The sequence below is a fragment of the Nesoenas mayeri genome (assembly GCF_963082525.1).
Source record: "Nesoenas mayeri genome assembly, chromosome: 15".
In the NCBI taxonomy this organism is placed as follows: domain Eukaryota; kingdom Metazoa; phylum Chordata; class Aves; order Columbiformes; family Columbidae; genus Nesoenas; species Nesoenas mayeri.
In genome coordinates this window covers 9,825,141-9,838,973 of record NC_137559.1, presented here as the reverse complement: position 1 = coordinate 9,838,973, position 13,833 = coordinate 9,825,141, and the positions used below count along the sequence as shown (strand labels likewise).

The 13,833-nt window shown below is 45.0% G+C and overlaps 1 protein-coding gene across 1 annotated transcript in view; it reads left to right on the top strand.

The window, feature by feature from the left end:
* Positions 1–13,582, top strand: part of DNAAF8 (dynein axonemal assembly factor 8) — a gene marked incomplete at its 3' end in the record, with an annotated part of 87,929 nt that extends 74,347 nt beyond the window's left edge. Inside the window, exons 28-33 of the mRNA XM_080353977.1 lie at positions 1,256–1,350; positions 2,442–2,562; positions 4,451–4,668; positions 6,249–6,334; positions 10,326–10,395; positions 13,508–13,582. Coding sequence (XP_080210103.1) covers positions 1,256–1,350; positions 2,442–2,562; positions 4,451–4,668; positions 6,249–6,334; positions 10,326–10,395; positions 13,508–13,582 — 665 coding nt within the window. The remainder of the gene's footprint in view (positions 1–1,255; positions 1,351–2,441; positions 2,563–4,450; positions 4,669–6,248; positions 6,335–10,325; positions 10,396–13,507) is intronic.
* Between the last annotated feature and the right edge of the window lie 251 nt (positions 13,583–13,833).

Below are 13,833 nucleotides of genomic sequence, written 5' to 3'. Positions count from 1 at the left end.
CAACCTATATGCTGGTGACTTGTGCAATTTTAGGATTGTAAACTACTGCATTAAGGGCTCTTGCTTTACAGTACCTAGAATTATGAAGTTCAAACAGGGCTGAATGCTCTAAGAGCAGTAAGACATGATTCCTTGAACGTGTAGCCTGCAACACTGGTAATATTGCAGAGGATATTTGCATTTTGTGTGTTTGTATCCTGGGAGTATGGATCTATGCCAGGACATTGACAATCTATCTGAACTCCAGTTATATAGAAATAGCTTTTCCTTCTCTAACGTTTTCCACCCACAAATCTCCAGACATTCTGAATAGTGCTTTATAAAACTGTTGCTTTATAGGGAAATATTCAGATGCTAGGCCTGGAGGGACCTTTCAAGTCACTGACTTCAGTTAATTCTCTCACAGTCGATCACATAATGTATTCCCTTTCATAAGCTTCCACCCCAACTGGATGGTTGTTACAGAACTGTGCTGCTCTGATAGCTGGAAATCTTACATTTTCAAACTTAAATATAGTCATATACAGTTTGTATCCATTTTTTCTCATGCCAGTACCTGTACTTTAATTTTAAGTAGTTCTTTTTTCTTCTCTGACCTTTTCTACCCTGATGTGTTTATCAGAAAAAAAGATTCCTTCTCAGCTGGGTCAAACAAGACAAGGTCTTTTAGTTTTAACTCTTCTCCATTCCTTCCATGATCTTCACATTATTTCTCTGTACCTGTTTGAGTCTCAGTTTACCTTTCTTGACTGCGGTTGAAGAGAAAAATATACTGCTATCCGCAATGTCTCATACTAATTCTGATTTCTGTTATAAATCAGAGCACTCAGCATATTTGGGATTTGCATTATTGTTACTAAGCACATTTGTTTTACTAACTGGTAGCTCCTTCCCATTCAGTAAGACCAGCCTGATGTGGTCCAGAAGCAAAGGAACAACAATGTGGGGATTGGAGCTGTTACTGAAGAGTTTCACAGGCTCCTTAACATGATTTTCTTGTTAGGAAATAGGAGTCTTGTTTACATGAAGAACAAGCTGAGTGATAATAGAACAGAATCAAAATATCAAGAAGGCAATGGAACTATTCTAAATATAATGGTTTAAAATGTTTGCTATTACTGTACAGAACAGCTGGCCTTTAAAGCAATTACTTCAGTAAGTTGCACATCATCAATCTCTCAGAAAGATGAGTGTGAGTCTAGAGAATGTTTAATTCATGGCCTGAGAGAATCTTCTCATTGTATTTATTTCTCAGGCTCCAAATCCTATCAAAGAGCTGTCCAGGATATGAAGCTGTTTTTCCCAGAAGGGCTGTGCTGCACCGAGTGTCAGACGTTAGAGGAGGAAGAGGTAGGATTGTGCCCTTTCCTGAGAAGTGTCCTGCTATGTCAGAGCAATGGCTTTGGCTTTGCTGTTCCATGATTTTTTTTCCTATTATGTTTTAGATTTTTTTTTCCTGTGTTTCATCAGCTCTTGAGTTTTTCTTCTCCTGTGGATGTTCCTACCACAATGTTCTACCTTTGTATTGACCCAGGCAGTCTCGGTGGATAAGTGCTTTTTCAGATGCATTTGTTCGGTAACCTGTGCTGTGAATTCAGGAGGGCTCAGGGCTCATACTTTAGAAACAAAGTTCTCAGATAGAGTTGACATCGCTCGGGAAACCTCTTGGCTTGCATTGTTGACAGTGCCAAGAAGTGTCACCCACTCCTCATCTGGTCCTTCACAGTATATAGCTGCTGGTCTCCGATTCGAACCACTGTAATTTGCCAAAGGTGAAAATGAAACAATGAGTTGAACAGAAAGTTCAACTAGTTTTGTACATCACTTCCACTCTGATAATTCTGAAATGATTGGGTTATACCCAACAAAGGGATGGGAATTTTTGAGCCTTGCTATGTCCATGTGGTGCAGAGGTGACCCAGCTGAGCTAGTCCAAGGACATTAGCTCTGGAACTGGAAGCAGCCGGCCACATCTCTAATATGCCTCACTAATGTGGATGCCCTCCCTCTGCAACTCAGTCCAGAGCATCCTGGCTGTGCTGTGCTGGGATGAGTGGATGTGCCAGATCATTCAGAGACAGAAGGGAGCTGCTGCATACCAGTGTGGCACCAGATAACAATGTCAGACATGCAGCCCTTGAGCTTTTTGCCTTGAGAAGATGGGAGCAGAGACCTTAGAAAGATGTCTGGATGTAGGACCTTTAAAAGGATGACAAGATGCTGTACTGAATTAAGTCTCAACAACAAAAAAAGAATGCATGCAAAATGTTCTTGTATCTCTAGACAAGCAGGTGTTTTCTAGGCTGGCAATTACAGAAGTACACAGCACCAACAAAAGCTTCACAGCTTGACTGAATCAGTACTTAAGAAGTGTTATCCTTCCTGATTAGGTAATGATGTTCGCATGACTTGACTCTTTCTCCCTCCCTTCTCTACTGCAGATCTGTAACCTGAAACGTGACCCTATAGTCAGTTTGGAAATCAAGAAGCAGCGCAAGATCATAAAACATGAAACAGGAGGGCAACTCAATTTATTGGGCTCTGAGCAACCATGCAATCTTGGTAAGGAAATGCACAACTCTTGTTATAGATTGTGACTGTTATTGATTAATTGGACAGCAAGCCAAACCATCTGGTGGCAGCAGGATTTGGTATTGATGTCCTATCGTAAGGGAGAGACAACTCTGAGCTGCAAAGACCAGCTCCAGTGGAGTCCAGCCATTTAACTGTTTACTTGCCAGGCCTTTCTACTGCCAGTGCTTTTGTAGGTTTAAATATTAGGCTCTTTAGAAGTGCTGACCTTACCACCAGCAGAAGAACACGGCCTGTCAGCATAACCACTGTAAGCAACAATGCAGGTTTCTCTGCCAAACTTTTACAGTGCATTTCAACTTGGTCATGGTGTTTTGCATGTCTGTCCAAAGCCTGCCACAGGAGGGGCCAGGACTCCGCAGGGATGGGTGATTGTGAGATGTTTTGTTCTGTGGGTAGATAAATAACAATTTATGTGGGGAGTGCTTTTGTCTGTGTGGACATCTAACTCTTAGGAACTGGACTGAGATCTCATTCACTTTCCACTGGCTGCTGAACAGCGGCCAGCTCAAAATTACCTGCAGTTATGGTGGGTCAGACTGATTTAAAGTTAAAGCTTCAGCAAGCCTGTCAGTTCCCTCAGATGCTGGTGGTTTCTCTGGGCCTTTTTTGTTGATTTTACTTGATAGGCATGTATACACCACAGGCTGTGCTGCAGCAGCGTTTGTGTTAGGAGATGTAGCTAACACATGGGGATGCTTCCATGTTGGGATATTGTGCATTGATCCCAAGCCTTTACAAACAAGCAGTGACCTGGTTAAACATCTCAGTGGTGTTCACTGGGGAGCAGACTTGTTCGGAACCAGGTTGTTGTCATTCCAGTAGCTTGAGTTCTGATGTGACCAGCAAGCAAGAGGGCGAGCAGCTGAGAAAGTGGAGTGGAGTGTAAGGGGAGTTGCAGGTGTTCCTAGTCTGAAATATCCTGTGTTGCTATTGCTGACAGGCAGGGTATTTCCCCCAACAACTTGCTGCATGATTGGAAAGGACCAGGCCCATAGCACAGGCCTGCTGTGACTGGCACACTTCTTGATTTTTTTTTTAAGAGATTGCAGAAAATTAAAATAAACCAAAACAAAATGCTTTTTGGGGAGTTAGCACAAGTATTCTGCGAGCTTTGTATAGGCCAGTGTTGGGAGCAAATCTCAAAATATATGCCCCTAATTTCCTACTGCATGAGGATCTCTTTGAAGGAGTCTAAGCCGGGTAAAAAGGAAACCAGTGTACAGCCCTGATGTGTTTGTGTCTCAGAAAATGCATTTCAAAGAGTTACTGTCCTGGAAAAGCAAGTACATGTGATCTCTGAACTGTCAGGCACAGTAAGTGCCTCCAGCAAGCCAGACGCATCATTCACTTTGTGGTTTCATCTTGAACACTAGAGGTAGCTCTTGTACACACAGAAACCTCTCCTTTCAGCAGATAATTATCACAAAGCTGCTGCCTAATGGACAGACACATTTATCATGAGAAAAATATGAAATACATTAAGTCTTAGATATGCTGATCAGAATTAGATTTTGGATTATAAAAGCAGCTGGATTAACAGATTTCTTTGCTTGGAACAAATGAAATGGAATAGTATCTCCTGTAACAAGCCAGCAGCTGTCCTTGACTGACTCCTGAAATGGGGTCATTACTGCTGTCTTGTGATCTCCAGAGAGGCACAAGCAGGCATACAGCTGTTTGACAGTTCAGGATGAGCAATTGCGTCTGTGAACATCCCAAATGATATAACAATGCCTGAGTACCTCTGATCTTCCAGTCATTTGTCTGTGACAGGGAAGAATTACTTAGAGGACTAGCAGTTGAGGGGGGTAGATATAAAAGAAGCATCTGTTGTGTTTTGATCTTTTCCCATCAGATCGGCTGTTGCTTGATAACCTCTGCCAAACCACTTGTCTTGTGCTGCCTGGGATAATCCTTCGGGGTTCAGAGCACCCACCCTATGTTGAACTGCTTGATCAGCTTATTAGCAAAGATTTCACAGTGACTGGAGTACGTCTCACTGTTCTGGATGCACCACAAGCTCACTACGTCTCTGAGACACTCAGCAGGGCAAAGTGCAGTGTTGCAGCAAAGGTAGGAAACAGCTGGAGTTTTGCTTTGCTTCCTTCACACAAAAGAAGAGCCTTTTAATGCCATGCTGTGCTGAGATACCCCGGCTAGCTCTGAGCAGACTTGCTTTGGTAGCAGCATTAGCACAGCGCTGCATCTGATCTCTGATACCACTGGTAAGTAACGTGGGCAATGTGCCTTCCTAGCTAGTCCCTGCCCTTGTATTCCTGTGTTTCTGCTAGCACACCAACACCTGACCTGGACTTCAGTACATGTGAACATATCCTTAACGTGAATGCCACATCCCCATTAAACATTTTATTCCATTCACCTATCAGTACGCAGTTGCTGCTATTATGTATGTTCTGCTGTTTTATCCTGCCTTGTTTTTCCAGATAAATACAGTTTCTATTTTTCTTTCTCTAATCACACTCTGTTAATCCTCTTCTATAATGCTAAATAAACCTTGTGTCCCGGAATCCTGGGCAGAGATTTCATTTTACTTCTTGTTGGTGCTGACAGCTCAAGCCACAGTCCAGCATGGGTTGTGAGCAAGTGCTCGTGAGGCTTAAGCATGAGATGTGCTTCTGGGGTGAGCAGATCCATTGCTTTACATCAGCAGAGTGTGTGGCCCAGACTGTTCTCTTAGCACTTGGTGGAGAAGCCCAGCATCGCAGAAACCTTCCTAGGGCAAAGCAGTAAGGTAGAATGGGCAAGGAAGTGCTGTCAGGAGCAGAGAGTAAACAAGGGGGGAAACCACTTACACTGGAAGTAGGAGTCAACAAAGGGCTGTCAGAGATGCTTGGCAGCCCTTCTGAAAAAATACAGACAAATGTTTGTGCGTCCAGCCTTTCAGTTATAAGAGGTTTAGATGTTACCTGTAATAAGAACAGGTAAGATCTTTTCAGGTTGTGGGTTTTTTTTAAACTGACAGCATCTCTCTAAAGTACCTCTGTATAGAATAGCAATTACATCTAGCATCCAATTAGTCTAAGCACTACTTTCTTCTCCTGCGGTTCCCCTGAGGATGCCATCCCTCTGCACACGGGAATGTGCACAGCTCTCTAGGAAGGACAAAGCGAATCAATGTGTGGGAAGGAGAGCCATGGCAGCAGCACTGCTCTCCTGGCGATGGAAATATGTCCTCCTGTCAGAGAGAAATTACCCTGGGCAGAGCTGGCCTGTTTCCAGAAGGGTCTGGCACTGCTGAGCCAAAGGTGAACATTACAACATTTGCTTTCCCTTGCCAGAGGAAGATGGGATCTTTCAAGTAATAAGTGTTTCTGCTACAACATCTCAACATTTACCCTTATCTATGTATTCCTGCTTCCAGCAGATTTAGTGACTGAATAACACACCTAAGTAACCTGCTTATTTTCACCCTGAGAGAAGGGAACAGGAATAATAGTATGCCATAGGAGTGGGATAACTAACGGTTCAGACATGATACTCTTTCAATTTGAAAGACTCTGCTGCTTTGTGACTTTCATCCCCTGACACAGCACAAGAGCAGTTATCTGTGCTGTCAGCGGTTCCTCGGTGAGGCTTACAGACTTATCAAAGTGGACAACACCACCAAAGCTCTGTTCTTCCCTCTCTTGTAGTGTTCTCTCTTAATGGACGGTTTGTGTCTGGTGTTAGCAGCGCAGCGAGACAACGCTGTCATTTGCTTCGAGTCCCTTCTGGAGTGGTAAGTGAGGACAATGTCACTTTACCAGCCCTGTCTCAACCCCTGCTAGGGACCTTGTGGTCTGAAGGAGGGCACCTGAATTTCTTCTCTGTAATTCACTTCCAGTTCAGACTCCCATGAGGTCAGGTGCCACTCAAAGGCAACCCATTCTTCCTAAGTTACGTTGTTGCTAATGGGTCAACACCTCAGTGTTCCTCAGTTTCAAAGTAGTGTGTCCTATACACAGGACCTTAAATACTCAGTTGTGTTGGTTGTTAAGGCCATGGAGTGTCTGCAAGGCATGGTGGCATGTTTCCACAAATATGGGGAATTCTATTGAAAAAAGGGCTCACATTGGGAATAGACCTGATGAATCAATAAAATTCCTAGGAGAAATACTTTAGCAGATTTTACATTTGCTATGGAAAAAAAAAATACTTAAAATAAATGCCAGAGAGCAAAATAAAAATCAGCCTCTTAAATAAATCACCAGAAATGCTGGGTAGAGGATTTATAAGCCTAGTAAAACAAACAGAACCCCTCTACAGGGACTGATTAGTGGAATAGAATGATTATCAGGCCAATTAACCCCCTGTCTCCCAGAGGGATAGTTCTGCTGCACAGGGACTGGTATTTGGCAATGCGATGTGTAGTTCACACACATGGTTTCCTCTGGGAAAGGAAGCCAAAAGAGTCTTTTTCTGACACATTCAGTATAGAGCAGTCCGGCAGCCACACCGATAAGGCTGTCATGACTTTGACTGTATCATCTGGAGGACTTCCAGATAATGCTGTCAATAGGACAGGAATAAGGAATTCAAGGATGCTGGAGTTTACAGCCATCAAAGGGATCAGATCTGAGCATCCAAGCTGGTAAACACCTTGGAGTTCTCATACTTAAATGAAATGTCACAGTGCTCAGTCACAAGGCCACACCTGGGAAGAGCAGTAAGAAAATAATCATAAATAACTTTTCAAAAATATTTTTTAGTTAATGACAAAAATTAGGTGTTGCTCTCATTCATTTAAAATCTCCCCACTGAGAGCCACATCCCAAACTTTTCACCCAGCAAGATACAGTGCTAAGGAGAAGCAAAGAGCAAGTTACCGAAGACCTTCCTAGTGAGCTTTCTTCTACTGTTTTCCTGATATTAAGGAAAAAAGTGAGCTGTTGGGAACCCCAGAGACCACTGCTGAAGGGAGGCCTGGGAGAGAGGCTGTCAGCAGACCTGGCAGCACAAACAGGATCCCCCACCTCTGTATTTTTCCCAGGCTTTTGCTGATCAGAGTTGTGGGTGCTGCCTAACAAGATCAGGTACAACATAGTGCTTTTCTCGCTAGGCTTAGCTTGATATGTTTTAAGATTGCCAGCCTCAAGGCAGCATCCCCAGAGCAAACCTTGTGGTGGCTTCTCAGTGCTATTCCCAGCAAGCTGAGGGGCTGGGAAGGAAGTGAGGAGCAATCAGAGTGGACTGTGCCAGTCTCAGCCGTGTCTCTCACCCTGGTCTGTGCCAGCTTGACTGTCTGTACAAAGGATAAACTTCTTGCTGAACCGCAAAATAAATACATGTTGGTAAATTTTGGCTGTTAGGAGGCACTCCCAAATGGCAGGATCCACTCTGCCTCTTACCATGGTGCCAGAACTAGCGATCATTTAAAACCAGCTCTACAAAACCATATTTGCCTTCGTGGTCGATGTGGTTTGTGGAAGGGAGGAGCAGCAAGGTGTGCCCAAGAATGGGGAGGAGCGGAGGCAGCGGTGCTCAGGTAGATCAGCTTTAGCCAACAGTAAACTCGTGGCCTTATTGTATCACAAGCCACTATGCTGTTTAAAATGAACTTCACAAATATCTTTGAAAACCCAGCCTGACTTAAATTGTGTCTCATAAGGACACTTCATGCTAAGACATCTTCACTGCCTAGTTTATAAACATTTCAAAATAACATCTGAGGTTAATTACACTTATGACTCCATCAGCAGGAGCCACGTGACCTTTCTTGTACTGAGTAAATCACTGTATTTATTTCACTCGTACTGCCATGGCCCGGGATTCCAATACCTGCACAAGTTCTGGCCTGCATTTCACTGCGCTGCTGAAGCACCGTGGTGTAAGAGATTGTTTTACAGCTCTGGGAGTTGATTCACAGCTGCGCCACATTACTTAGGCTTTGTGCCATGGGGAGAAACGTTGCCATCTGTATGGAAGCCTGGGATATGATGTCAGAGATGGGCTGTGATAAGAAGGAGGAATCAGGTGTTGAGAAGAACAATGCAGGCTCTGCTAGTATAACTGCTTGTAGTTCAGAGCCTATTAAAGCTTTCCTAAGCCAGCTCTAGCAGTGGCATATCCAGGAGAGACATTCAGTCACTGAAGGATGTGCTGTGCAGTGCAGTTGCCTTAAAGACAGATCCAGACCCTTATAGCTGTGTCGATTGTTGCTCAGCAGCAGAAATGCCCACTCTGCCTGTTCTCTGGACAGCTATGAAGACATTATTTCTGGACCAGAGGGCAGGAAGAACAGAGAAGGGGAGAAAATTTCCGCAGGTGGTGGCACAAAAGCAGGCTGTGAGCTTGATTGACTGCAAAGAGTGAAGCCAAAGTAGGAATCTGGGAGGGTGCCAAGGGCAACTCATAGGGCAGAGTGAAGTAAGTGTTTGGAAAAGGTGAGGGGAAGCTGAAGCACAAGCTAAGAGCACTGGGGACCGGGGGGAATCTGGAGAAGGAAGTGACACAATCCTGTCCGCAGACAAGGAAAACCAATGTGACAATTACCTTTCTCATTCTGCCAGCATCTGGTTGCCTGGATCTCCAATACAAAGCATTTGAATTTTCCCTATCATAACTTGTTTTTACAGCCAGATTTCTTAGCTGCGGGGTGGTAGGGGGGAGAATTGACAAGTAGGTTCAAAGTACCTCCTGGAAAAAAAAAGCATGCTCTGCTTCTTATGCATGACAAACTAGATTTAGCTGCCTTAACGGGTCATACTGATTTAGTAGTGATTACTTCTTTATGGTTATTTGAGCTTTGAAAAAGTACTTTAATATGTCCATAAGGTTGATAGGACCTAACTAGATTCTGCATGGTCTTCAGGAACTCACCTAGTTAACGTTGTACTGAACTCAGTAAGGAGTGTTTGACTAAAGCACACTGAAAACCTGGCTGCAGCAGAAGAAAATCAGGGTGTAGACTAGGCCTTATACATTCCTAGTTTTAGACCATGTAGTGCAATCAGAACAAAAGATTAAGGAACTTAGCTGGATGTTATTCTCTCTGATAAAGCATTCGTACCAAGTGCTAATTGCTGTTAGCAGGGAGTGATGTTATCCCTATAGCGAGCTCATATCTGGGAGCTCTGGAGGGAAAGGAGGTGTAGAAATCAAAAAATGAACACATGAAATGTAAAATCCTGGAGCTGTTGAAAACCACTGAAGGGAAAATTGTTGCCAAGCACAATATCTGGATATGGGGGCAGGGAGTGGTTTCCAGAGCCTCTGGAGAGTTTTTAAGCCTAAGACTCTGTAGAGTTAAAAAGGCAGTTTTGAAATTTGTATCTTGCCTTTGAATTTCTCTTGAATATGTCTTGTGGTTGACTTATGTGAGTTGAGGTGAACTAGGGCAAAGCAAGGACTAGGGAAGCAGCCCCTGCTGCTGAAGGCAGCTTAGAAAGTCCTTGGGTTTGGGAAAAACACACATGTTATCTTTTTTGAGAAGAAGACCCCTGCACAGAGCTAACCATCTACATTTATGTGTATTTCCCACTGCCCTAAAGACCCCCATTATGCAACAGGTCATTACTGTTTGTTTGAAGGCTTATATTTTAAGAATCCAAATCCATTTATACAAAGCTTTGTAAACCCCAGGATTTATCTGTGTAAAGAAGTTCAGTAACAGATGCACATGGCCAGAACTGCTGGCACAGAGCATAGTCCTCCTCAAAGCTAGGTCATCTGCAGTTCCTGACAGCTTAGGTGGCAAAGTAACACTGCCTTCCATTTTTCTTTATTCCCAGCATCTGTTGGCAGAAGCAGTCGGTCCTGGACACTGTGCAGCATCTCCTTTATCCCCAAAACGAGAAGCAGGCAAGTAGAGACGTTTATGGTACAGATATGTGTCCTTTGTGCCCCTGTGATGAATGAAACTTGTCAAAATTGTGTTTGAATTTTAGAAGAAAAATTCAATTTGGATGAGACAGAGGTGGTGCCTCATGGCAGCCCCAAGCCTTGGCTTATACTGAGAGCCCAGCACATGGTGGAAGGTGGGACCAAAAACTCTGTCAAACTGTCTTCCGCATTATACCAGTGACACTACTTTAAATCAAAATATTTTGAGATTTTGATAAAGATTCAATATTTTCTGTAGATGTCAGTTACTTTTATGAAGAAGCAACACTTAGTAAGATATCTGTGATACTTGTCAAAAATACGTGACAGGAAATGTTCATTCAGCCCTCCTGCCAAGCTGGCACATGTCCTGTGGTTGGGAAGTTATGTTTCAGAAGCCCAAATCCAAATGGAAGAGGATAAATTTAGCCATTCCAGGGATGGGCTAGCTGAATTTTTTCTCAGTAGTTCATCCTAAGAAAGGAAACACTAAGCTCCAGGCATGTGGGCAGCTAATGGGAATAAAATGCATAAATAACTTTAAAACTCTGGCTGTAACCATCAAATTTTAGTACAAAACAAATGAGAGATTTGGGTAGAGGAGTTAGTGCCTGAAGTGTTAGGACCAGGAGGTGTAAAAGAATTGGAGATAATAAGAAATGGTAGCAAGTGGGCAAGCCTTTCCTCTAGATCCTTTTTGCTTCCTAAGAAAATCCAGCAGGAGAGTGAGACTTGTCTGTAATGTCACATAACACACCAGAGCTGCCACCTGCAGTCCCAGTGCCTAAGGACTGAGCCTTCTAACACAGAGCTGCCTTTGAAGTCTGTGTCCCTGCTTTTAACACAGGCAAAACTGCCACAAACTTCCCAAAAGTCATACAGCTGCTGTTTTCAGTAGCTTTCCCTAAGGCGCAGTATAATTCTCCTGGGACGTAGCTGGGACTGTAGGCGCTGCAGTGCCTGGGAAGATCTGTCTGCATGGCTCTGCGATAGCTGCAAGGCTGTCACAGTACAGCGCTTGCTGCTGCCAGCGTGCCATGCTGTTGCCAAGTAATGTGACAGGGCGGCAAGTCCAGGCTGTCTTCTGATTTGCTTTGAAAAGGACATTACATATCTCTGGCTGACATAAAATCCCTTCTGCTTCACGGCTGTGGGGAATCAGCCTATCACAAAGAGGCTTATAGTACTTTCTGTGAGAGATAAGAGAAAAAGCAAATAATGCTCACAGCCCTTCTCCCCGCAGCCTGGGCCACTGAATGAAATCCCTCTGGTGCTGATGGAAGCAGGGACTGCTCACAGCATTTCAGAGCTTAGGCGACAAGTCTAGTCCTGGGATGGTGGTGGGTGCAGCTCTTCACATTGTGGGTTACAAGAAGCACAGCAGCAAGTGATGTTTATTTTCAAATAGGGCTTTTGCTGCAAAGTTCAGGGTAGGTTTAGAAATCACAGAGCAAGATCTGAGGAGCAAGCTCACCAGGGAATGACTGCACCTCAGAGAATGTCCCTAGAAACGATGTTTGATCCTCACATCTCTTGCTGATGAGTATGAAATGTCAGCCAGGATTTCCAGGTCAAAGCTAATGAGCAACAACATGATATCAGGCAGAGTTCAAGCAGGTTAAATGAATGTGGATTTCAAATCCTCATGGTCTGAGCAGAGCTGCAGCATTTGCTGGTGGAGTTGAGCCATGAAAGTGAAAAGGAATTTCATACTTGCTCCCTGTGTGATTTGGGACTAGGCGATAGGCTGAGAAATCAGCTTTCCAAATGCGGACTATTTCAATGCTGACAACTGTGTCTGGGCTAGTTGTCTTGCCTCCTTCTGCAGTCACTGAGAAAAGCAAGTATTTCTGTAGCCCTTCACCTGCCCTGTTGGAAACATCTGCAGGTGAATTCCTGCTTTGGAAGTTTCTTATTCTCAGGCAGTGGTCCTGCAGATGCCTGCTCCCCACACAGGCTTCTCTTGGGCACACACAGAGCAGCTCACGTCCGGAAGTGATACAGTTAATTTTGTTGGTGCCACCGTTGGGGGCTGTTGAACTTTCAGAGGGCCTCTGTGAGGAGGTCGCAGGTGTCCCTGCACGTGGTCCATACCCAGGCTGGAACTTCCCCAGCGATAAGCGAGCTGTCGGGCACTGCTGTGCTCAGCCTCGCGGCTGGGATGTCCTGTGGCTGGGCAGCTTCTGCTCACACGTGCAGCTCTGCACCATGGCTGGGGTGAGGCTGTGAGGCTGAGGTGGCTGTCACCCTGTGACGGTGCAGTATGTCATTGACCTGCCGCCATTAGCGGGTCAGAGCAGGGGGATGGCACATGGTCTCTGCACAGCTGTTCCTCGTCAGAGCCCACAGATGTGCAGTCAGACCTCCATGGGCAGGCAGTGCTGATCTCTCCACTCTGCCGGCAGCCCTGAAGCTGTTGCCAGCAGCCACCATGGCTGCTCCAGCATCTCCCTCCCTGCAGACACAGCTGAAAGCTGGGACTGGAGCAGAGTGACACAGGGAAAACACATCCTCTCCCACTCCTGGCATGATCCTTAGCCCCTCAGCAGCTGGCAGAAGGGCTGGAGTCCTATAAAAGAGACCTAAAAACCTATGAGGAGAGGCAGAGTGGTAGCAGCAGGAGGGCCCCAAGGGCTGTATGGTGTGGACTGTCAGCACAGCACGTGTGGTGCTTTAGGGGACCACGGTGTTCATTAGTGCAGTTAGAATTATGGACTGGTCCTGGAGCCCTTGGCACTAAGCTGGCCTCCCACACCAAAAGAGCTGCACGGGAGCGAGGTTTGGGAAGGAGAGGCAGAGAAGCTGGGGAAGGGAGTTAGATTTCCCACTTGGCACTTTGTGTGGTGTTGGTTTTCTTCATTTCTTTGAAAATGTGAATCTTCAGAAGGGCCAAACAGTGGTTACAACTAGCAGGTATCTTCCTGCTGTGGGACACTCATAGCCACCTCTGTGCTGGGATTAATTCAACCTGATAAATGTCATCACTGTTCTGCCTGCAGCATGCACAAGAAACCCACCTCTGAAAAGAGGTTTCTCTGCGATGCAGAGAAATCGGAGCTCTCCCCCAACCCCTTCCTTCTTTTCTCCCCAGGCTGAAGAGCTGCTCTGTTGCCTTTTTGACTCCCTGACATCTGAGAGTATCCACCGAATTGAGTCCCAGGATTGATAACCAAGGTGGTCAAGGCCCCCAAGCAGCCATGGGTTGATGTCACTGCGGGTATCTGTGCAGATGGACACAGATAGGACTCTCAGCCTCTAAGACCACTAATATTTGTTTGGCATTAAAACATGAAGTCTGAAGTATGGTATTAGCATCAGTAAGATAAGTGAGAGGGATGGGAGGAGGGATCAGTGCCCAAGAACAAATCTTCCTGAACCGTAGCTGTGGTTTCTAGTGGAATGCATTCAGAGACAATC